Source organism: Ovis canadensis, chromosome 5, assembly GCF_042477335.2.
Source record: "Ovis canadensis isolate MfBH-ARS-UI-01 breed Bighorn chromosome 5, ARS-UI_OviCan_v2, whole genome shotgun sequence".
In the NCBI taxonomy this organism is placed as follows: domain Eukaryota; kingdom Metazoa; phylum Chordata; class Mammalia; order Artiodactyla; family Bovidae; genus Ovis; species Ovis canadensis.
In genome coordinates this window covers 86,422,814-86,447,879 of record NC_091249.1, presented here as the reverse complement: position 1 = coordinate 86,447,879, position 25,066 = coordinate 86,422,814, and the positions used below count along the sequence as shown (strand labels likewise).

Here is a 25,066-nt window from a genome sequence, read left to right as displayed (position 1 = left end):
GAAACCTTATCTGTTTTTGAATTTTTAGAATACCTGGGATGGGCGGCCAAGTCACAGTGATGCTGGGTAAATAGAAGTTACCTAGTTAAGTTATGCAGAGCCTGCCCAGGAGTTTGCATTTTATTCAGAGTGTAAGGAGAAGCCCTTTAAAGGTATTAAATAGAGGAGGTACTTTGTATGTGACTGACATGTTCTGATGTATAAATTCTTTAGTGACTATTATATGATGAAAATAGGCATCTCAGAAGTGATAACTAATATTTACTGAAAATGTCCTCGTGCCAGGCACTATGGTAAGCATTTCATGTACATTTTCTCTTTAAATCTTTACAGCAGATATTTTCATTTTCATTTTATAGTTGAGGAAAAGGAAGCCAAAAGGGCAAGCTCTGTGTCAGATAGTAAAGTAGCAGAAAGATTTGAGCAAAGAAGTTAAATGTCCAATTTCAAAACACTTCTTTTTCCCATTGTACAACAGTGCCCAAGAAAACTAGTTCTCCCCAATAATTGTTTAACAACAAAGTTAAGACAACCTATATGTATTTATAGCTGTGTTATTTGTAACAACGGCAACATGGATTCAGTATTTGATAGGTTCTAGCTCTAGTTCAGTTCAGCTCAGTTCAGTTGCTCAGTCGTGTCTGACTCTTTGCAACCCCATGAATCACATCACGCCAGGCCTCCCTGTCCATCACCAACTCCCAGAGTTCACTCAGACTCACGTCCATCGAGTCCGTGATGCCATCCAGCTGTCTCAGCTCTAGTTATAGTAACTCAATTCACTTCAGTATTCTAGGTTTCAGTTTCTGCATCTGTTTGCCTATCTTTTTCAAGACCCATTCATTTCTTATCATGCTATGATTTTAATTCAACATTTCTTATCATGACTGGATGCAATTTTTCTGTACTCCAGAAATGGTCTTCCCAGGCCCCTACCGTCTATAGCCTTGTGACTTAACATTTTCGTTGGAGGCAGGGAAGAGGGGAAGTTTCTATTGTCTAATGCTGTGTGCTAATTCTCACTATTACTAGGACCAAGATACGTCTAGGAGAGAGTCAATGTCCCTGCCTCAAAGAGTAGTGCTGGGAAACTCAGAGGGAATCAGACACAAGAAACTTGAGGAGCAGGGGAAGGAAGCTACAGAGATTAAGAACAGTATCACCATACAGGAAAAGAGAAATAGGATTTTCTTCTCTTTTTACAACATGGGTACAGAATGCTCCAAAGATGGTTAAGGGGAGCCAGCCACGCTTGAAGAAAGGTTAAGCCAAGAAGGGCATTGACCTTTCTCTTCCTAATTGCTCAGGGTGTTTTTCAGAGCCATTTTTGAAGGGTTTGGGTATGTTTCTAAGAACACTTAGCTTAGTATCCAGTTTGTATGATACATTGTGTGTTATGAAATTCTAGAGAAGGGAAAGATCAGTGTTAGTTAAAAGAACTTCACAGAAAGAAGTAGCCTTTAATAGAGGCCCTCCACAAGGAAACTGTAGTCATAAAGACTGAGGCCTCTCTCGTGTTCCATCATTAGTGATTATGGAGTAATACGTCTCTCTGTCTAGTCTACATACTTTGTGACGATAGACAAAACATGGATCTTGATGTCCACTGTAACCCCATAGTGAGTATAGAGCTGGGACTCAATATCTGTTGAATAAATAAAATGATTGAAAAATAGTGTATACATGAAATATCAAAGAGACTCAACCTACATATGAAAATAGGAATCCATATTGATGATTTGGGAGGATCATTTTAGTTGTACATTTAAGAATCTCTTTGTTTGACCAGGTACTATGCCATTTTGGGGGGCTCCAAAATCACTGCAGATGGTGATTGCAGCCATGAAATTAAAAGAGGCTTACTCCTTGGAAGAAAAGTTATGACCAACCTAGACAGCATATTCAAAAGCAGAGACATTACTTTGCCAGCAAAGGTCCATCTAGTCAAGGCTATGGTTTTTCCTGTGGTCATGTATTGATGTGAGAGTTGGACTGTGAAGAAAGCTGAGTGTTGGAAGAATTGATGCTTTTGAACTGTGGTGTTGGAGAAGACTCTTGAGAGTCCCTTGGACTGCAAGGAGATCCAACCAGTCCATTCTGAAGGAGATCAGTTCTGTGATTTCTTTGGAGGGAATGATGCTGAAGCTGAAATTCCAGTACTTTGGCCACCTCATGCAAAGAGTTGACTCATTGGAAAAGACTCTGATGCTGGGAGGGATTGGGGGCAGGAGGAGAGGGGGACGACCCAGGATGAGATGGCTGGATGGCATCACTGACTCGATGGACGTGAGTCTGAATGAACTCTGGGAGCTGGTGATGGACAGGGAGGCCTGGCATGCTGTGATTCATGGGGTCGCAAAGAATCGGACATGACTGAGTGACTGAACTGAACTGAACTGATGTCAAGCATATGTATAATAATCCCAGAAAACCCTCAAAATGAGGTAATAAGCACTGTTATCCTTCTTTTTGCAAGCGGAAAAAAAAAATAAAAACCCATGAAAAACTGAGCACAGAAAGAATAAACCAGTAAGAGAGATAACCTACAAGCCCAGCAAGTCTGACTTTAAGTGCAATGTTCTAAACCACATTGTTGTATTTCCTCTCCATAAATAGGTCCATACCATGCAGGATGAAGTACCACATTCTTAGGAGCTATTAGGGATTTAGCCATCCGAAATCCCTAATCTGGGATGTGATGTGGATCTGTGAATCCTCCGTGTTGCCATGATGGAAACATAAGAGTGGTGTAGCTTCGCAAGTACAAACTAGGGATGGTAGTGACTGCATAAGGCGCTCGTGAAGATTAAATTAAATCATGAACATAGGGTGACAATTCCTAGTAAAGTCTCAATAAATATGAATACAGTCTCAATAAATATAAATACAGTCTTCTCATTTACTTTAGAGAAGAAAGATCTGCTTCTCAAAGTAAAAAAGCTTTACTTAGGTTGTCTATGTATTAATTCATGCAGAAGTTCTTGATTATACCTAATCACAGCTGATATTTTTGTGGGATAATTTCAAAAATTAATTGGAACTTTCTTCACTTCATTCCGGCCTCAAAGCAAAAATGACCTATGAGAAGTGAAAATGTCAGTATCCATAGCAGATATCATGTATATGTTCCCTTAAGAAAATTTGGTATGTCTGATATTATTAGGCTACATGGAAGTTTATCACAGGCATGTAAAAGAAGAATCTTGAAAAGTTCCTTCACGATATTTTCAGGTCTGCTTGGAGCCACAGAGAACAGGGAAGAACAGACAAGTAGTGATTCTAACTGATTTACCAACCAACAGCAAGATAGCTTAATCTGTTTCACTTGTTCCATGTGGTTTTTCAGTCCAGTTTTGCTAAGCATAGAAACTAGACTTCTCTTACTTGAGATGGATGAAAACTATCCATAAGCTTTTTTCAGTTCCTTCAGTCTTGGCATGAGGTAAGCTCTTTAGGCATGTTGCTTACCTCATCAGTTCAGTTCAGTTCAGTTGCTCAATTGTGTCCGACTCTTTGCAACCCCATGATCGCAGCACGCCAGGCCTCCCTGTCCATCACCAACTCCTTGAGTTCACCCAGACTCACGTCCATCGAGTCAGTGATGCCATCCAGCCATCTCATCCTCGGTCGTCCCCTTCTCCTGCCCCCAATCCCTCCCAGCTTACCTCATAACTTGGGTGAAAATGCCAAGAGGTATTTTCCTTGTTTAATCCATCATCCTTATACCATGACTAAACCTCACCAGCTACCACCTGTGTACTAAACTATACTCAAGTGTTACAACCTTCAAAATGACCTCGAATGTTGTGATATGCACTTAGACAGCAGTCACTCTCTTAGCCACGTGGATATATTTATCTCGCTCCTCGAACAATGTGGATCTGTGTTTTGTGGCAATAATCCTTTAAGTTCACAGGCATTTATTGTCAACATTTAACCAATGTTGATAGTAAACATTGGAAAAGGTAATTGGACCCAATGGTCTAAGTCAGTGTTCCTAAACCTGATTACACCTAGACTCACCTGAGGATTTTTTTTTTCATCCTAAATTCCACTACCCCACCCCCCACCCCACTGTGTGCTCTCAAGAAATTAAATAAGCATATCCTGGGGTTGGACAAAGGCAGCTGTACTTTTGAAGGCCCTCTATTGATTGAAATACACAGTTGAACTTAAGAAGCAGTGATCTAGAGACCTGAGGCTGCAAAGCTAAATTTGAGAAATGGGCTCAGCTCACCGCCCCACCTTCTCCCACAAGGGGCCCTTCAACAGGGCCTCACACCCAGAGCCACTCTAGGTCTCCTCAGCCAAGGCACACATCTGCTATCTGCTGGCAGTGGCCTTGTGAGTGCCATTTAACCTTGTGGCACCTCTGCTTCCTCAGCTCTAAACACGTGATACTAACCTTTGTTTTCATTACAACTTCGACATGCAGTTATTCTAAAGAGTAGGAAAGCATGAGGACCACACTGAGGATGACTGGCCTACGGTGAATGGTCTGTGCGCGAGAGGCGCGCCTACCCGCCATTTGTTCTGGCCCCCTTCCTCAGCCTACTCTCCTTCCTTCCGTCTCCCACTGCAGTCTCTTGCCGGCGAGCACTCATTGATCAAGTGGTAGAAATGAGCTAGTACTGTAAGCCGTAAGAGGGCATTTTAACCAGCAGGAGTCTAGACTTCAAGGGAAGAGATTGATTTGAAATCTTTCCCTGAAGATATTTTTGGGAGGGGTGGATGGGAATGCATCAGTGTGCTTGTTCCCTCCACTCATAAGTGCACATATTACTTGAGTAATCACAGAGGGACCTGCCGTGGACCAGGCACTGTACTGGGAGTGAGGGAGACATGGATTGATACCCTGATGTGACAGACACAGAAAGCGAGTGATGTGGTACATTCTACTCACGATGACAAGTAATCGTCCTAAAAAGTAGCAACGTATTTTGGGTTTGTCTTAGCATGTAGCATTAGACAAGATATTATAATTGTTAAATACAGCCTGTAACATAAAGTACCGCCTATAACAGAAAAAATCAAAATAACCTTATTTTGAAACAGATGGGAGACTAAATTTGGTTTGGAGAAGAATAAATATGCAAATGATGTCTTTTTTTCCCAGTAATCATTGTTGCTCTCGGTTTTAATAACCTGGTACAGATCACTTTGTTAGAAAATGACTATAATTGCTAGTATTTCTGAGGCCCTACTATGTTTTGTGCTCTTTGCACGGAGTACCTGATTTAACCTAATACAAACCCCAACAGTTAGGTACAGGAAATGATATTTCACATGTGAATGCGGTTTGTAGTAAAATGTGGTTTGTAGAGACTAAAGGATGTATTGAAGGCCATACCGTGTATGAAGGTTGAAATCCATTTGTTGGACTTTAAAATCCAAGCTCTTTACTATTACATGATACTGCCTCTAGCCAAAGAGTGGATAGGAATTGTGGTTCTAGTTGTCACACAGATGATGAAAGAGGATAGCAGCCTTATAATTCATTTTTCAGTCATTTTAGTTAAGTCTTTAGGAAATATTATGTAGTGTGAGAATTCTATTCATGGACCTAGCCTCCAGTGTTCCTGTGTGTCTGTGGCTTTGTAATAATCTTTGATTCCTCTTCCTTACGTGAGGAAAATGATGTGAAACTCCAAGACAGGTATCACCAGACAAGAGATTAAGCAAACTCCAAATAATCCTTCATAGGTAATCATATTTTCTCAAAATAATCTTTTCAACAGCTCTTCTGTACTGAGCCAGTTATGTATATGTGTGTCTTCAAATGGCATCAGAATCATGCATGTTGGAATTAATCAGTAGCCAGTGGTGTGCAAGTACATGTGTAACAGCTGATTCCCTAGGGAAAAGGTGCCCCTGATTTTTTGTGTTTATCTGTTTCCATGGTGTTAATATTTGCACCTGGGTTGATTTCAAGCTACCAAACTGGCATCACTGAACATAGTATTGGGAAAGGATAACTATGACCAACTCTAATGGGTATACAGCTGCCCAGAGATCAAAACAAACAAACAAAAAATTTCCTGAAAAGTTTTTAAAAAAATTTTATCCCAGTTACTTTATTTAAAAGATTAATCCAGGTCTATTTGGGAAGATCCCTTGGCTTCCCTGGTGGCTCAGACAGTAAAGTGTCTACCTACAATGCGGGAGAACCCGGTTCGATTCCTGGGTTGGGAAGATCCCCTGCAGAAGGAAATAGCACCCCACTCCAGTACTCTTGCCTAGAAAATCCCACGGACTGAGGAGCCTGGTAGGCTACAGTCCATGGGGTCACAAAAAGTCGGACACAACTGAGCGACTTCACTTCACTTCTTCCAGTATTCTTGCCTGGAGAAACCCATGAACAGAGGAGCCTGGCAGGTTTCAGTCCATGGGGTCACAAAGAGTTGGACACCACTGAGCAACTAACACTTTCAAAGCAAGGAGAGAATTTAGCAAAATAGAACTAAGAAGCTTTAAACACTGTTTCAATATGCTAGTTTAAAATAAATGGCATTTCTATGTAATTACTAACTGAATTAAAAGCAAATCAACTTAGAAGGGGAAATAAAGATTAGTGTTGTTCAGTACTTACCTTGGGACAGTACAACACAAGAAATTGTCTCTCACCTAAAGAAGTTCTGGCTGGGACAGCATCCTTATTGATCCAGAAAGACACCCAGGATAGGACAACAATGAGTGTGCAGGGGATGTAGGTTTGGATGGTGAAGTAACCCATTCTTCTGCTCAGGTCAAAATAGACAGTCATGACCACATAATCCCCTGGAACAGAGCAAAGATGGACCATGGAAACCCTTAACAAAACTGGAAAGTGTTTCAAAATAAGCATGTATATCACTCTCATGTGCACTGGAAAATTTTAATCCACCTGCATTAAGAACAAAAAACAACAAAAAGCAAAATCCAGCCTGTATTCACTGCTATTTTAATAGGGATAACCAATACAGTCCTACTGTAAAGCACTGGAACTTTGCTCAATCTTATGTGGCAGCCTGGAAGGCAGGGGGGCTTTGGGAAGTATAGATACATGTATATATATGACTGAGTCCCTTCCCTGTTCACCTGAAACTATAACAACATTGTTAATCGGATATACCCCAATACAAAATAAAAAGTTATAAAAAATACCCAACCTGTACTGAATTCTGATCCTTTAGGAAGCAACGTGACTACTAGATGAAAGGAAATACCTTTGAGAGCATATTGCCCATATTTTCTTCTTTCGGGTGATTTTTTACGTTGCCGTCTCTGCTGACTTAATGCACACAATGTAAAGTTTTATATTTGGTGCAGAGGTAGGGGAATCTTTGTTTCTACCCTGTGCCTCTCTTGCCTGCAATGAATTCTAAGATTTGTTACAATTTCTTCTTTTTCTCAGGACCTTTCTCCATACAAACCAGAGAATTACCATTGTGCTTGACACTAATAGATAACTATTTACTCAGTTTATAACCTAATTCCTGTGCTGAGAAAATTTCTCATGTTTCCATTGAATCAAGTGGTTTTCCTTTATCACAGTTGCTTCAGTTTGTAATTTCTTGTGCATCCCTGTGGTTGTTTTTGCAACATCCGTCTCATTGTTGACTTGATTCTGCATGAGTCCACAGACTGTGCTTACCCCAGCCCTTCCCTGCCCCTGTCTCTACATGTAGCATCCCACTGGATTCCAAACAGGCACTCAGTAACATTTGTGAGTAAATGATTAAATGAACAATGTATTTATATATTTAACTATAGAGAAAGAAACCAAAAATCAGGAAGTTGTATTTTGGAACATTTTGGTGATAAAGGAATTTATATAAATATTCCAGAGAGTAGAGTAATTAAGGAATCCAAGAATAAGTATACAGCTATGCATGAGAACAATGTAATGTAACACAGTCCCAAGTCTCTGTAATTTGTTAAGATCATGATACATGCATTGTTTCACTTTACAGTAGCAACTATAAAGTACTCATATAGTATATACCATATTGTACCTTATAGCTCAGACTGATATAAGAGAACACCACTTTCAAGAGAGCAGATCATCGGCTATATCCCAATACAAAATAAAAAGTTATAAAAAATATCCAACCTGTATTGAATTCTGATCCTTTAAGAAGCAATGTGACTACTAGATGAAAGGAAATACCTTTCAGCATATTGCTCATATTTTGTTCTTTCGGGTGATTTCTTAATGTGTATCTGCTCTCTTAATGTGAGGGGGCACATGAGGCTACTTTTCAAATGTTGTTTTTTCCTTCCTTATAATCTGTCCTAAAATACATGGACAGTGAAATCCAGATCACATTTTTTTTTAATTACTTGACTTCATGTCTGTGTTTCTCTACTTACTTAGATGATTTAAATCTGATTTGAAGATAAGGCACTTTAAAGAAGACTGACTTAGCTGAATGAATTATTACTTAGTCTACTCCTTCCTTCCCTCTCTCCATCTTCACTCCACATTCTTCTAAGCTGCTGAGACAGAAGACCCTTCACTGGGTACTCCTTGAGGGAGTCAAGATTCTCTGCTAACCCTGCAGTATTTCCTAAGTGGAGCTATGATTACTTCCTAACACTGCCCTTTGGTGGACGGATAGACTGTCACTTGTCTGAGTCAGGCCTGGTTAAAGCAGTCATAGTGACCCAGATACTAATTACGGAATTAAGTTCCCATTAGAACATACAGTTCCCTTTCTGAGAGCTGTAATTTGCCGTTATTTAGCAATTATCTTTGAAAAGTTAAAGGTAGGAATTTTCTTATTGATCATAAATAGATTTGTGTTAGTTCCCTGAGATGATGTTTTTCTGTGTTGATTTATTTGGGTTTAGGCTATGGTTTTTTCCTGTGGTCATGTATGGATATGAGAATTGGACTGTGAAGAAGGCTGAGCGCCGAAGAATTGATGCTTTTGAACTGTGGTGTTGGAGAAGACTCTTGAGAGTCCCTTGGACTGCAAGGAGATCCAACCAGTCCATTCTGAAGGAGATCAGCCCTGGGATTTCTTTGGAACGAATGATGCTAAAGCTGAAACTCCAGTACTTTGGCCACCTCATGCGAAGAGTTGACTCATTGGAAAAGACTCTGATGCTGGGAGGGATTGGGGTCAGGAGGAGAAGGGGACGACAGAGGATGAGATGGCTGGATGGCATCACTGACTTGATGGACGTGAGTCTGAGTGAACTCTGGGAGTTGGTGATGGACAGGGAGGCCTGGCGTGCTGCGATTCATGGGGTCGCAAAGAGTCAAACACAACTGAGCGACTGAACTGAACTGAGGCTATTTAAAGTCATAGCATTTCATATATTTGTTTGGTCTCTGCTTTTGTTCTAATCTAGAATATTCTTCAATTACAGCCTGCCTCTATTTTATAAAGATATTTAATTGCAGATGATCCCTATTAGTTTCTATCTTTTTCTTTCATGTTTCTTTGACCACAATATCAGAGGCAAATGTAAGTTTCTTATTCTACCTAAGAAACAGAAAGAAAGGGTTTCTTTTTAAATAATCATATTCAGGGGCACTTTTTCTTCCTAATTTTTCAAGTCCTTGAGAATTCTCTGTATGCAAATTATAATATCTTAAATAAATCTAGACAATTTTAGTAACATCTTTTTTACTCTTTATCATGCAAGTAAATGAGAATCTACACATTGCCATTAATGGTCTGACTCTTTTAAAGGTGAACTTTAATTTTGCCTCAAGTTAACAGATAATTATCTCAATTCAATTTTCCACTTCCCTTTAGGTCAGAATCTTGACTTCCCTAGCCTATTTATCTATCAATTCCTATGTTAAGGTAATAGCTTCTGAGCATCTTTCATCTTTGCCAACAAATCCGAAGCTTTTCTATCACTAGATTATGGATTCAAACTTGGGAACAGGCCATTTAAAAGCCAAGCAGCTTCACAGTGACAGCCTGACATCTGTCTTATCTCTAAGGCCACATCACTTTTTGTGTTTTTTAAAACTCTCAGGCTGAGAAGCCTATAAAATCAAATCCCCTGAAAGTGCCGCATCAGTGATTTCCCCAAGTCCAAAAGGTTTAAATACCCACCAAGTCAAAGGTGGTTATTTCAGCCACTTCAAATTTATTCTATTGATTTATTCTAACATGATACTTAAAGCCATAGCATCTTAAAAAAATTTAGTTTGGTTCCGTGTTTTTGTCCTTGTTAATGTAATAGAATGTAATAGAATGTAATGTTCAGACACTGAGCTGAATAGTTTGCATATATTTTCTTTAAAATTCCTAAAATTTTGTCATGATGGTGAAAAAACTAAGATTTCACCTGGTTCCTCTCCCATGATTCTTACTCCACTTAAATATAGTTGAATAGAGTATATATTACTCTACTGGATTAATTTTGAAAGATAATTTGTGTTGATATACTCTAGTTTCCTTTCTCTAGTCTCTTTATTTTTCAATAAATATTTTTAATCACTTTTATGCAAAGAGCACTAAATTAGGTAACATGGAAACTAAGATCTATGAAACCTCAGAGACGGATTCTAAATTAAATGGATTGAATGAGAACAAGATTATTTCATCTCTTACTACAACTCAGAGAGAGGTATTGAGACAATGCAGTGCATTTTCCTTTATCACTCCTTGATACACACTTGAATCTGAGGCCTGGTTCCACAGGGCTGGTTTTGACTACAGGAAGGTAGGAGAGTTCACTGGCTGCAAATTCATTTGGGGAAAAGGGTTTTCTGAGATTAGATCTATACCTCACCTAACACCCAACAATATATTTGAGATGTATGAAGATTCAGATTTAAGCATGAATATAAATACTACCCAAGAAAGAAATGTAAGAGAACACCTTCATGATCTGAGTGTGGAAGACACTTTGTCAAAGCACAGCATAAAATACAGAAAGCATGAAGAAGAAAAAAAGTATATCATGTTTAGAACTGTATTATTCTTCTTTAAATAATTTTGAAAGGCAAAATACTGCATTTGAATAAAATATTACCTCTATAAATAAATCAAAGCCTAATATCACTGATATGTAAGTAATTCTCATGAATTATTGAGACAGAGACTCACATTTTTAACTGGGTTGAAAAAATGAATGAACAATTCATAGACACTAAATACAAAGAAAGATTCTCAACTTCAATAGTGATCAGTGAAATGCAAAGTAAAATAGCAGTATTTCACTTTTAGCCTATAATATTGGGAAAAAATAATTTCCTATACCACAAAATGTGGATGAAGAGCAGAGCTATACACTCTTGCTAGGGGTATACACTGATGTAAACTTAAAGGTAACCTGGAAGCATATAAAATTATTTTACTTCTCTATATTTGGAATTAGCACTATAGAAAAAAACGGCTTTAAAATATTGACTTTTGATTGGCACCAAGTTTTTTTTCAAGGTTTGCTCTGTGCCCAGAAGTATGAATAGAATACTCAGTCCTTGGGCAGAATCCTAATCCCTGAGTTTATGTGCCTAGTGGAATAGAGCATAGTGGAAGAGAAAAAATTTTCAGATTTAATCATGCTGCTTACTTCTATGCTGCTGCTACTAAGTCGCTTCAGTCATGTCCGACTCTTGGCAACCCCATGGACCACAGCCTACCAGGCTCCTCCGTCCATGGGATTTTCCAGGCAAGAGTACCAGAGTGGGTTGCCGTTGCCTTCTCCCTACTTCTATGCATGACACTCCTAAGTATTCTGCATCCATCACTGGCCCACCATTCCCAGGCATGGCTTAGGCCTGCAATTCTTCTGAAATTACATTCAACACTTTTCCAGCAACTAGGTCCTTGGAGGTCAAGAGCAGGCAAAACAACTAAGCTGTAATCCTTGCCATCAGAGAGTCCTCCGGCTAAGAACGACATATGAATATAGCATCATTACTCCACAGCACGCATGCATGCTTAGTTGCTCGGTTGTGGTGTCTCCTGCATTGGCAGGTGGATTCTTTACCACTGCACCACCTGGGAAGCCCTACTCCATGGCCCAAGGACTATATAAAACATAGCTGTTAGTTTATCTTATACACCTTGATTAGATGTAGTTTCTGGCAAGCATATTTCTAAAAGTTCTGCTTAATAATGTTAATCTTCACAAACCTTAAAGAGATCCACTCTCTTCACAGAGAGTCCAAACTCCTTAGTATGGCCTGGAAGGCTATCTGTAATTTGAATTTAATCTAGGTTTCTCTCCCTCATTATTCCCTTCATGTTCCCAAGGCCCTAAACAAAATAAATAGTTTCATTTCACACTGCTATGATTTTCCTGTCTTTATTCTTCCTGACATCTTATATCTCCCAGATTCCTACTGCTGCTAAGTCGCTTCAGTCCTGTCCGACTCTTTGTGATCCCATAGATGGCAGCCCACCAGGCTCCTCCATCCCTGGGATTCTCCAGGCAAGAACACTGGAGTGGGCTGCCATTCCCTTCTTCACCCAGATTCCTAGCTTATCTCTTTAATCCTTTTTACTCATTCCAACCTTCCAACCACCTCCAGCACCAGCACACAGTGCACACACATACCCATACTGTGACTAGACCTGTGCTAAGTGGTAGCAATCTTAAGTAAATTTAAAATTAAAAATCAATTCCTTCAGTTGACCAAGGCAATATTTCAAGGGTTTTAATATTTATTTAGAGCTAGCAAGTACTGTGGGCTTCCCTGGTAGCTCAGATGGTAAAGAATCTGCCTGTAATGCAAGAGACCCGGGTTCAATCTCTGGGTCAGGAAGATCCCCTGGAGAAGGGAATGGCAACCCACTCCAGTATTCTTTCCTGGAGAATCCCATGGATAGAGGATCCTGGCAGGCTATAGTCACAAAGAGTCAGACACCACTGAGAGACTGACACCTTCAGTGAGTAATACAATAGCACAGATACAAAAGTTACTAAATGATAGAAAGCTCAATTAGATAGTGCTGGTCTAAGCTAATCTTTCTGGAAGGCATTTATACTCATGCCATTCCCTTCCAAGTTTTTCAGAATAAAATCCATACTACTCAACATAGGATTCTAGTCTCCTTTCCCCTGATCCACAACAAACCATCCAAGTTGTATCTCCCACCATTCATAATCTCTCCATTTTATGCCCACCCAGCCTGATTTACCTTCTGCACTTCCAAGGCGTTCTGTTGTCCTCATTTGCCCATGATGTCTTCAATTTCTGAAACACTCTCCACGTCTCCAATGGTATGATTCATGTATATCTCCAAACCCTTTCATTATTGCCCATTGATGATCCAGAGGGAGAGGGAGAGGGTGGGATGATTTGGGAGAATGGCATTCTAACATGTATACTATCATGTAAGAATTGAATCACTAGTCTATGTCTGACGCAGGGTGCAGCATGCTTGGGGCTGGTGCATGGGGATAACCCAGAGAGATGTTGCGGGGAGGGAGGTGGGAGGGGGGTTCATGTTTGGGAACGCATGTAAGAATTAAAGATTTTTAAAAAATATCATGAAAAAAAAAAAAATAAAACAACTCCAAAAAAAAAAAGCTAAATTAAAAGTTTTTAACTTGTCCTGTGGGAGTTCTTATGGCATTTCCCTGACTACTCTCCAGCTTCATCTTAAATAGTTTTTCTTTATACTCCAGCCCGAGTTCTTACAGTTCCCTTAGATGCTCCCTGCTACCACTCACAAGGTGGCGCACTGGTAAAGAATCCACCTGCCAATGCAGGAGACAGAAACACAAGAGACACGGTTTGATGCCTGGCTCAGGAAGATCCCCTGGAGCAGGAAATAGCAACTGGCTGCAGTATTCTTGCCTGGAAAACCCCATGGACAGAGGAGTCTGGCGGGCTGCGGTCCATGGAGTCACAAAGGGTCAGACACAGCTGAGCTACAGAGCCCACACACACACCTCTTACCTTAGAGTCTTATCACATGCTGGTTCCCTCAGCTCAGTGTCTAATGTCTCCATCTCTACTTAACGACAGTCTTTCTTCAGATGTAAATTAACGTATCCCTTCATCTGAGAAGCCCTTAGTAGATCAGATGTTCTCAGTAAGATCTCACAGCACCATATGACTCTCATAGTGCTGATCTTGCTAGGAAGTATGTGATTGGTGGGAATATTGGATTACACTCTAGATTATAATTAATCCATGAACTCCATGAAGTAACTGTAGCTATTTATCTCACTATTTTACTCTCAGTATCTAGTACAGTGCTGGTACACGCAGAAGGAATCCAACAGTTATTTGTTTAATGTATAAATGTTTTAGCTCATATGGCCATGAAAAATATCGTGGGTAAACTATACCCAAAGCATTAAGACCAGGGCAGAAATCAAGGTAGGGTTTTAAAATACTAAATTTTGCTTTAGAAACTATTGCTTCTGGAGATATTTCTTACTGGATACCCTGGTGAACTTAATCTCCAGAGATGTAGATATAAGGTCACAGAGAACTGTTAGCAGCCCTGACTGCTTGCCAAGAAGAAACGAAGGAAAATCAGCCACATCAGAGTGGCTGCATAAAGCTTATTAGAGAATCGATTGGTGTTTTGAGTTTTTCAACTAGATGCAATTAGGGAGAGAAAAAGACAAAGGGGCTTGGCTGCTGAAACAGCCATCACTGTCCTCCACATTAAGTCTAATAGGTGTGTTTTCGTTTCAAAACTTGACCGTTATTATTTAATCTGTTGCTTGTTCAAGCTCACATGGTGATGAAAAAGAACAACATAGCAACTGGGGAAAATACAATGAAAAATAAAAAGTGTAATTTGTAATTATTTTCCAGGCTAAATCGATCTTTTCAAGACTTCCTCTGACTTCTCCACTGAGGAATGGGAACAGGGTTGTCAGAAAGAACAGGAGATGCTTCATGCCAGATGGCAAGGAGAAGTCCAGAATCCCTGCAGGGGTGACGTTTGGGGCTCAGCTATTGGAAAATGAGGAAAGCACACAAGGGCAGGGGGACCTGCTAAGCATGGATTTGCTTCAGCCCAAGGAGGAGAGCTTCCAGGAGGTTCTGGAACAAAGTGCACAAGCAGATTTAGTGCCACTTGAGACCAGAGCAGGAGTCGCTTGTCTCCCACAGGCTGAGGTGGGGTGGTCTGAATCTCCAAGTTCAGATGGCCCTACGTTGCTCAAGGACATTCTCCAGACAAGGGGACAGTGATACACTGTTAGCATCCAGACTTTGTAGCACCTGGAGAACGGGGCACACCAGCTCAGAGAAGGTGAGGTGAAAGAGGGGACATCAAAAGTGTCCACCGCAAGAACTGGTGTTAGGCTGCGTTCAAATGTTCTAGTCCAGTCACTCGCAGGTTGTGTAATTTTAGACAAGTATAGAAATGATAAGAGAATATACCTCACAGGGAATCATGAACATAAAAAGAATTAACATATATAGTGTGCTTGATAAGTTCCTGGTACACAATAAAAGGTCTATTAATGTCAGTTATGATTACAAAGTAGTTTAATCTATGGAAAATAATTAACAAAATTCTGGCACATATAAGCATAGAAAAAATACAGTCCATGGAATTCTCCATGCCGGAATACTGGAGTGGGTAGCCTTTCCCTTTTCCAAGGGATCTTCCCAACCCAGGACTCCCACATTGCAGGTGGATTCTTTACCAGCTGAGCCTCAAGGGAAGCCCAAGAATACTGGAGTGAGTAGCCTATCCCTTCTCCAGCAGATCTTCCCGACCCAGGAATCGAACCAGGGTATCCTTCATTGCAGGTGGATTCTTTACCAACTGAGCTATCAGGGAAGCCCAGTTTAATCTATGGAAAATAATTAACACCATTCTGGCACATATAAACAGAGAAGAAATGCTACTAAACATTCAGAAAAGAATAAAAATTAGAAAGGATCCTAGAATTCATGTCAATCAATTCTATCCTCTCATAGGTTAAACAATTGAGATCCACTGAAAAAGACAGAGTTGCAGACCCAAGACTCCTGCCTCCCAAACCAATACTCTTTGGGGTAAACAGCCTGCCCATTTTGAGCCAGTGGTGAAGATCATGGAGATAACGCAAAACAGAAAGTGGGATAAAGCAAAACAGGAAGTGGAACAATTACTGAATAGGGTTAATACAGAAAGCTGGTATGGATGACTAGGAGGCCCAACCACAGCAAGAAAAATTCCTTTCATTTGCTTTTAAACCTTATATAATAGACCTGTTACTTTTAAGAAAGTGGAAACTCATTTGTCTAGAATTCAGACTAACACAACCACCATTCTAGAACTTTCCTTCTGGAGAATAGCTCTAGATGAAAGGAAGCTCAATATTTGCAATGCCTCCAGGTAGTGAGATAGCCAATAGACAGGCTCCAGGTTGGAAATTCACATTTGGCCAGTCTCCTCTCTGCATTTCCTGAGGCAAGAGTAGGTGGTTTCTGCTGAGGAATTTATAATCAGCCTCCCCTCTCCAAAAGGGAAGTAATAACAGAAACAGGGTAAATACCCAGTCTTTGTCTCTTGTAAACACCTCAAGGAAATAATCACGGCAAGGACAAAGAGGCAAAACCCTGTCTGAGGAAAGGATAAGGGAGACATTACACACGGACAAAAAGTCTCGGAGTCAAAAATCAGGGGATAATTCCAGGTCAAAGTGAGTCTTGCTCCTCGCAGAAGCATTCACTTTGAGATCCATCAGTGTGCATGCTGACTTTCAACTGAGCTATTTCAAATTCAAAAGATGATGCTGTGAAAATGCTGCACTCAATGTGCCAGCAAATTTAGAAAACTCAGCAGTGGCCACAGAACTGGAAAAGGTCACTTTTCATTCCAATCCCCAAAAAGGGCAATGACAAAGAACTTTCAAACTATTACACAAATGAACTCATTTACATGCTAGCAAAGTAATGCTCAAAATTCTCCAAGCTAGGCTTCAACAGTATGTGAACTGAGAACTTCCACTTGTTCAAGCTGGATTTAGAAAAGGCAGAGGAACCAGAGATCAAATTGCCAACATTCATTGAATCAAAGAAAAAGCAAGAGAATTCAAAAAAAAAAAAAAACAAAACAAACAAAAAAAAAACAGCTGCTTCATTGACTATGGTAAAGCCTTTGACTGTGTGGATCACAAACAGGAAAATTCTTATAGAGATGGGAATACTAGACCACCTTACTTGCCTTCTGCAAAACTTATATGCAAGTCAAGAAGCACTGGTTAGAACAGGATATGGAACAATGGACTGCCTCAGAATTGGGAAAGGAGTACATCAAAGCTGTATATTGTCATGCTGCTTATTTAGCTTACATACAGAGTATATCATGTGAAATTCCAGGATGGATAAAGCATAAGCTGGAGTCAAGATTGCCAGGAGAAATATCAATAACCTCAGACATGCAGATAACATCACCCTTAATGCAGAAAGCAAAGAGTAACTAAAGAGCTTTTTTTTTTTTTTTTACTTCCTTTTTTTTTTTAGTTTTTTATTTTTTTAATTTTAAAATCTTTAATTCTTACATGCGTTCCCAAACATGAACCCCCCTCCCACCTCCCTCCCCATAACATCTCTGTGGGTCATCCCCATGCACCAGCCCCAAGCATGCTGTATCCTAAGGTGAAAGAAGAGAGTGAAAAGCTGGCTTAGAATTCAGCATTCAAAAAATGAAGATCATGGCTTTCGATCCCATCAATTCATGGCAAATAGATGGGGAAACAATGGAAACAGTGACAGACTTTATTTTCTTGGGCTCCAAAATCACTGCAGATGGTGACTGCCACCATGAAATTAAAAGATGCTTGCTCCTTGGAAGAAAAGCTATGACAAACTAGACAGCAATATTAAAAACCAGAAACATTACTTTGCTGACAAAGGCCCATATAGTCAAAGCTATGGATTTTTCAGTAGTCATGCATGGATGTGAGAGTGGACAATAAAGAAGGCTGAGCACTGAAGAACTGATGCTCTTGAACTGTGGTGTTGGAGAAGAGTCTTGAGAGTCTCTTGGACTGCAAGGAGATCTAACCAGTCAATCCAAAAGGAAATCAGTATTGAATATTCATTGGAGGGACTGATGCTGAGGCTGAAGCTCCAATACTTTGGCCACCTGATGCGAAGAGCTAACTCATTGGAAAAGACCCTGATGCTGGGAAAGATTGAAGGCAGGAGGAGAACGGAAGGACAGAGGAGAAGATGGTTGGATGGCATCACTGACTCAATGACATGAGTTTGAGCAAGCTCCAGGAGTCGGTGTTGGACAGGGAGGCCTGGCGTGCTTCGGCCCACGGGGTCGCAAAGAGTAGGATACACTGAGTGACTGAACAATAACTGTGATCACGCATACCCCAGGGGAGGGCCCTGAGACAAATTAACCAAGAGGGGACAAAGCAAAATGATTGGCCTGAGGGAAGACAAAGACACAGAAAACTGCCCCTTTATAATAAAGTATCTAAACTTCCCAAAGGTGGGACTCTCTCTCTCTGAGCTTGCCTGCCGTGGGCCTTTCTACACATACTTTTCTTTTCAATAACCTTTTTACTTTACTCTTTACCCTCTGCCTCCTTGCCTGAATTTGTTCTTGACTAGGCAGGCAAAGGCTAGGGACCTTAGCCCTAACTGCTGGTCCCTGTGGTCCAGCGGTTAGGATTCCCAGGCTGGGAAGCTGAGACACTGCGTCCAGCTACCGCTCTCTGCTGCTTGCTGCAAACTGCTGCCTACTGCTGCACCCATCCGAAATCAGTAGTGGTTTTCTCTAAATTCATATGGGATCTAGGTATTTTCTAGGATCTCAGTTCTTTGTTCTCTTTTAATAGAGCACTTTTTATTAGTGTACAGTAAGTCCCCTGCATATGAACAAGTTCTGTCCTGAAAGCATGTTCCTAAGTCCAGTTTGTTCCTAAGTCTGAAAAAGTTAGCCTGGATATCCAACTAACACAGTCAATTGTATAGTACTGTACTGTAATAGATTTATAACACTTCTCAGAAATAATACATTAAATAAACAAAAATAAAACATTTTTAATATTGCATTACAGTGCCTTGAAATGTACAGTACAACAGCTGGTGCCCAGTGAAATAGACAGAGAGCAAGCTGCACTGTCATGCATGGCATTGATGGCACAGGTTCTGGCTCTTTGCTGGAACCAGGTGGATGTTCGCATCTTCAAAAGTTCACAACTTGAAGGTTTTTATGTAGGGGATTTACTGTAATAGCTTCTCTTCCTAACCCTCTGAAAAGGCCACCACTGGTTCTTAGCTTAGTGTGGGTTTTATAATTTTGAGCCCATCGTCAAATCCCAACAATGCAGCAAGTGAATCCACCTTGGGATTTATGTAAATAAAAATCTGGCTTAGAATTCTAAAGCTGAAGACACAAGTAAATGCACTTGCTACTTTGACCCATCCAAAGGAAATGCAGTGTCCCAGCATAATTAAATCTAACTCCTACAAACATCTGACTAGATACTAAAACATGTTTCACATAAGGGCAGAGTCGTTTACTGTAGCAGAAAATATACAGGATCCAGTCCCAGAATTCAAGTACTAGAGATGTCATTACCAGATACAGGGATCTGGGTGAATTGTTCAAATTCTCCCAGTAAAATAGAGATAATCACACCTATCACCAAGGCTCTAGTGAAAAACCGTATTTTTTTTAACGATGGGAAAAGTGTTTTGTAAACTTTCGGAGACAATATATAGATGAGATAGAAGTACAGCTTCCTAAGGATAGTTGTCTTACCAAATAGCCTCTATGACGTTGGTAGAAAACTTCCTGTTCAGTGGTTTTCTTTTTTTGCAGCTTTTTTTAAAAGGCTACCTGTAACTGCGAGGAATGATAGTAAAGCAGTCAACCTTGTTCTTGCTTATGTGACCTTTAACATATTCACCAAAACTGCTGATGCCATCATTTTAATACAGTTCACAAAATTTGTGTCACAAAAATTGTATATTCTTTTCTGTTCAACTTGGACTCTGAAGTACAGATAAATTATACAGTAACATTACTTGAGAGACAAAGGTAACAAAATGCCCATTTATGTGTGGTTACTTCTTATGCAGAGTATCATTGTGATACCACCAGATCTCATAATGCATCTTTTTGAGAAGTCTCATTTCAGGGAAAAATTTTCACCATGAATTTCTATTCCAGTTCTTCTGGCTTTATGTTACTGACCAGAATATTTTTAATAGCTCAGAAGAGAGATACCAACAATGAACACACACCATACAGGAGTCGTATCTGTCTGTCAACTTTGATATGAAACTTAGACTGGCTTAATGGAGGTATCAGTGGAAATCTGAGAAATCCTGAGAAAGATGCAGTCATTTACTTCCAGTCAATCTTAGGTACATGCTAGCTGAGGAAGGACTTTATGCAAAGTCAGTCAATCCTAAAGGAAATCAACCTTGAATATTCACTGGAAGAACTAATGCTGAAGCTCCAATACTTTGACTACCTGATACAAAGAGCCAACCACTCAATAGAAAAGACTCTGATGCTGAGAAAGGTTGAGGGCAGGAGGAGAAGGGGACGACAGAGGATGAGATGGTTGGATGGCATCACTGACTCAATGGACATGAGTTTGAGCAAGCTCTGGTAAAGGACAGGGAAACTTGGTGTGCTACAATCCATGGGATGACAGAGTCAGATACTACTTTACCAACTGGACAGCAACAATTTGAGTTATCATATTTATAATCTCAGAGCCACAGAAAGGGCGCCAATATGTTATATTTTACCCTTCTGGCATAGAAATGATGAGATGATACTTCTCAGGAAAAGAGTAGAAATCCTATTTGTGATCTTTGGAAAGAATATTTTCCAGTAGGAAAAGGCATGGTTCAGAATTAAGTCCCTGGAAATTGAAGTCTTTAGCCATAATCTATCAGTTCCTGTCTTCTCTCACTTTTTCCTGACCTGTTAAATAGGAATTTCCACCCTTTCAGAAGTACTGGAAGGAAAAGATTCCCCTTTGACTTCTTCCCAATTTTTTCATTCTATGTACTCTGATTGATGAAATTGGGACAGTTACAATATTTCCTAATTTGTATTTCCTTCTAACAATCACTTTTGCCTGCTCTCCATTTGCTTAGGTATCCTGAGTTAAGACATAGGCTGATTTTTAGAGGTTAATCTAGGGCTTTATCTTAGTTCCTACTATAGGGATGTAGTTGGAGCCAATCAGTTAAGCAAGTATGCTGGTCTTACACATGCTACTCTCCTTTGAGTTGGTTAATACCAAAGATTAGATTTGGATGAAATATAGTAAGAATCCCAACTGTGATTATAAATTCATCCTCTAAACCAATACTACCAGCAATGAAGATGATATCTGAACTCTGCTAAATTTATGAATGCATCTCCCAAATAGTTTCTAAGAAACAAAGGGAAATATTGATATTAGGGGGCTCAGCTGCTCATTGTAGATACAAAGGCCAGGTTAGACCTCGGTTCGATTCCTGGGTCAGAAAGGTCTGCTGGAGAAGGCATAGGCTACCCACTTTAGTATTCAAAGGCTTCCCTGGTGGCTCAGATGGTAAAAAAAAAAAAAATCCACCTACAATGCAGGAGAGCTGGGTTCAATCCCTGGGTTGGGAAGATCCCCTCGAGGAGGACATGGCAACTCACTCCAGTATTCTTGCCAGGGAAATGCCATGGACAGAGAAGCCTGGTAGGCTACAGTCCATGGTGTCCCAAAGAGTTGGACAGGACTGAGTAACTTTCACATTCACTTTTCACTTTTATACATCAGAACCCAGAAAACTCTTCTAGAGAAAGAAGCTAGCAAAAATTCTGTATTTTTTCATTGTTTTCCCTCTTTCAATGGGCCTAGCATAACTTTGCCTTTGAAGCCATACCTGATGAGTCTAACCCAGGCATTGACATTTGCTTAAAAAAACAACTCCACAGAGGCTGAGAAACCTAATGTTACCAGAATACCAAGCTTTCTAAAATGACTTTTAAAGCAGTTGGAAAAAGAACATCTGAATTCAGGCAACTGCAGGCAGTGATTGCAAAAGGTCAGATCACAAAATGTTCCCCAAGATGTCAAATCACTCCTGGGGATACTCTGCACAATTGTAGGCTTAAGAATTTGACTTCACTTGCTCTTTGCTCTATGCCCAAGCACTGCATTTTAAAGGTTCTGTTTTCTTTTTTTTTGTTGTTCCTTCCTACTGGATTTCTCTCAACCAGGAAGTTTTACATTTTGTGATCTTCAAGGTAGTTTTTAAATGTCTGTCAAAAGTCATTCAGTTCAGTTCAGTCACTCAGTCGTGTCTGACTCTTTGTGACCCCATGGACCGCAGCACGCCAGGCCTCCCTTGTCCATCACCAACTACTGGAGTTCACTCAAACTCATGTCCATTGAGTCAGTGATGCCATCCAACCATCTCATCCTCTGTCATCCCCTTCTCCTCCCACCTTCAATCTTTCCCAGGATCAGAGTCTTTTCAAGTGAGTCAGTTCTTCGCATCAGGTGGCCAAAGTACCGGAGTTTCAGTTTCAACTCAGTCCATCCAATGAATACTCAGGACTGATCTCCTTTAGGATGGACTGGTTGGATCTCCTTGCAGTCCAAGGGACTGTCAAGAGTCTTCTCCAACACCACAGTTCAAAAGCATCAATTCTTTGGTGCTCAGCTTTCTTTAAAGTCATTACTAAAATAAAAACTATCTAATATATCATAAATTATATCCATTACATGGAGTTGATTATAAAAGAACTGAATATCTCTGAATCATGGCTTTACCTTTTGGGTGGAAAGGCACTAGATTCAAAATGAGGTGACTTGTGTATTAATTTCTCTCTGGCTACAATCTAGTTGTGTGATCTTGGATAACTCACTTTTTCCTCTTTTTTCTTTACAAAATATGACTAATTCAACTAGATAATAGATCTTGTGGAAATTCTATACCAAATGTTAAATATTGTCTTAATATTTAAAATGTATTATTAGTGATGTTATTTAAATCTGTGTATTTGAAATGTATGTCCAGATTTCACCAATCAGAATTTTAAAATTTATTTTAAAAGTAAAAGAATGAGACATTTCATGAAAAAAAAAAAGAAAGAAAAAATATTAGCTATTTCTTAGGTGGACATTCATCTGCTCCATAACCTTGAGCATGATATTTAAGGTCTCTGGTCTGTTTTCCCACATGGAAACATAGAGACGATGCTGCTAAGTCACTTCAATCATGTCCAACTCTGTGCGACCTCATAGACAGCAGCCCACCAGGCTCCCCCGTCCCTGGGATTCTCCAGGCAAGAACACTGGAGTGGGTTGCCATTTCCTTCTCCGATGCATGAAAGTGAAAAGTAAAAGTGAAGTCACTCAGTCGTGTCCGACTCTTTGCGACCCCACGGACTGCAGCCCACCAGCCTCCTCTGTCCATGGGATTTTCCAGGCAAGAGTACTGGAGTGGGGTGCCATTGATGATAGTCACTCTTAAATCACAGAGTCATGATGAGGATTAAGCAGAATGATTCCTATAGAGTTTGTGATAGAGACTGAGATACAGTAAGTGCTTGACACACGTTCTTGAAAGTTATTACCATTTTTTTCCTTTAAAAATGTCTTTTAAAATGTCTTTACATAACTCAGAGAATCTTATGACCTTGAGAATTTAACTGTATATAGAGCTTTTCATTTTGGTTTATATTGACCGTAAGTATTTCTGTTTTTCTCCACCTGTCATAAAATTGAGAGCCTAGCAGCAGCAGCAGCAGCCTCGTTCCTTCTTACTCTAGCTTTAACCCTAAAGATTCTGCAGCTCTACCCCTGACAGCACCGCTCCTTGTGCACTGTGGTGGCCACCTGGGGTGAAAGACAAGAGAGCAGAATAAACCATTCTCTTCTTTCCCCTAAAGCTTCCCTGGTGACTCCTAAGTAAAGAATCTGCCTGCAAAATGGAAGACCTGGGTTCAAACCCTGGGTTGGAAAAATCCCCTGGAGAAGGAAATAGCAATCCACTTCAGTATTCTTGCCTGGAGAATCCCATGGACAGAGGAGCCCGGCAGGCTACAGTCCATAGGGTCACAAAGACTCAGACACGACTTTCCTTTTTAAAATGTCTTTGCATAATTCAGAGAATCTTATGACCTTGAGAATTTAACTGTCTATAGAGCTTTTCATTTGCATTTATATTTACCATAAGTATTTCTGTTTTTCTCCATCTGTCATAAAATCGAAAGCAACTTCACTTCTTTCCCCTAACAAGCCTCTGTTGCAGACAAAAGCATAAGGCCACAGGGCAGCCAGGTCAGAGAAGCTCCCCTTCACTGGAGGGCAGCAGGCTTTGAGCTCTGGGCATGAGTCTCTGCAGAATCCTTCAAGGCAAGGGTCCACCTCCGCCCTGCCGCTCCTCCACAGGCATGATCGCCTCTGCCTGTCCACCAGAACACCCCTGTTGTGGACTTGATTGTGTAATTGAGGAAAATAATATGAAAGTTTGAAAAAAGTCAGCAACTATATCCACTTTCAATTATATTTGGGATTCAGGCCTCAGGGCTGTCTTGGTTTCAATTTATATGCCAGAGAACGAATTCCAGCATTGATGTGTTGTCCATGTGGAATGGTGCGTCTTTTTCATTCTATACAGGGCAGTCTAGATTAGGGGGCTGAGGCCCAGCATTCTCTGTCCACAGGGAAAAGGAGGATTTTGTTTCTGAGAAAAATAGGCCTCTGGGAGCAACTACTCTGAAAGATGGATCATGTGAATTATGGTATGTGGTATTTGCTTTCTATCTGATTTCTGCTATGGCAGGAGTGATATAGAAGATTATCAAAAGCCCTCCAAATCCATGTGGGTGTTTTTTTTTGAGTTGGCACTTGCTTTATTTTCGCAGATGGTATCCTGTGTCTAATCAACATCAAGAACAATGGTGTAATGTTCTGCTCACCGAAACTGAAACTGGCCTCTTTACGTACAGAGTTTTCAGTGCTTTCATTGCTGAGTTAGAGTTGGGATTTGATCCTACAGTGTCAGAGCTGAAAGAGTTTAAAGATCAGACGAGTCTCTTCATTTTACCAAAGAGAAAATGGGGCTCTGAGAAGTGCAGCTTCTTCCTGAAGGTCAAGGTTGACACCTGCACCAGGAGCTAACAAACTCAAACAAAGAAAAGGAGAGAGAAAAATCTAACTGTATCTTTAATGCATA

General features: G+C 40.2%; 1 protein-coding gene across 3 annotated transcripts in view; it reads right to left on the bottom strand.

The window, feature by feature from the left end:
* GABRG2 (gamma-aminobutyric acid type A receptor subunit gamma2) overlaps nucleotides 1–25,066 on the bottom strand; it is a 130,746-nt gene that overhangs the window by 4,839 nt on the left and 100,841 nt on the right. For all 3 annotated transcript variants that reach the window (XM_069592546.1, XM_069592547.1, XM_069592548.1), the window contains exon 7: nucleotides 6,625–6,777. In XM_069592546.1, the coding sequence (XP_069448647.1) occupies nucleotides 6,625–6,777 (153 nt within the window). The remainder of the gene's footprint in view (nucleotides 1–6,624; nucleotides 6,778–25,066) is intronic.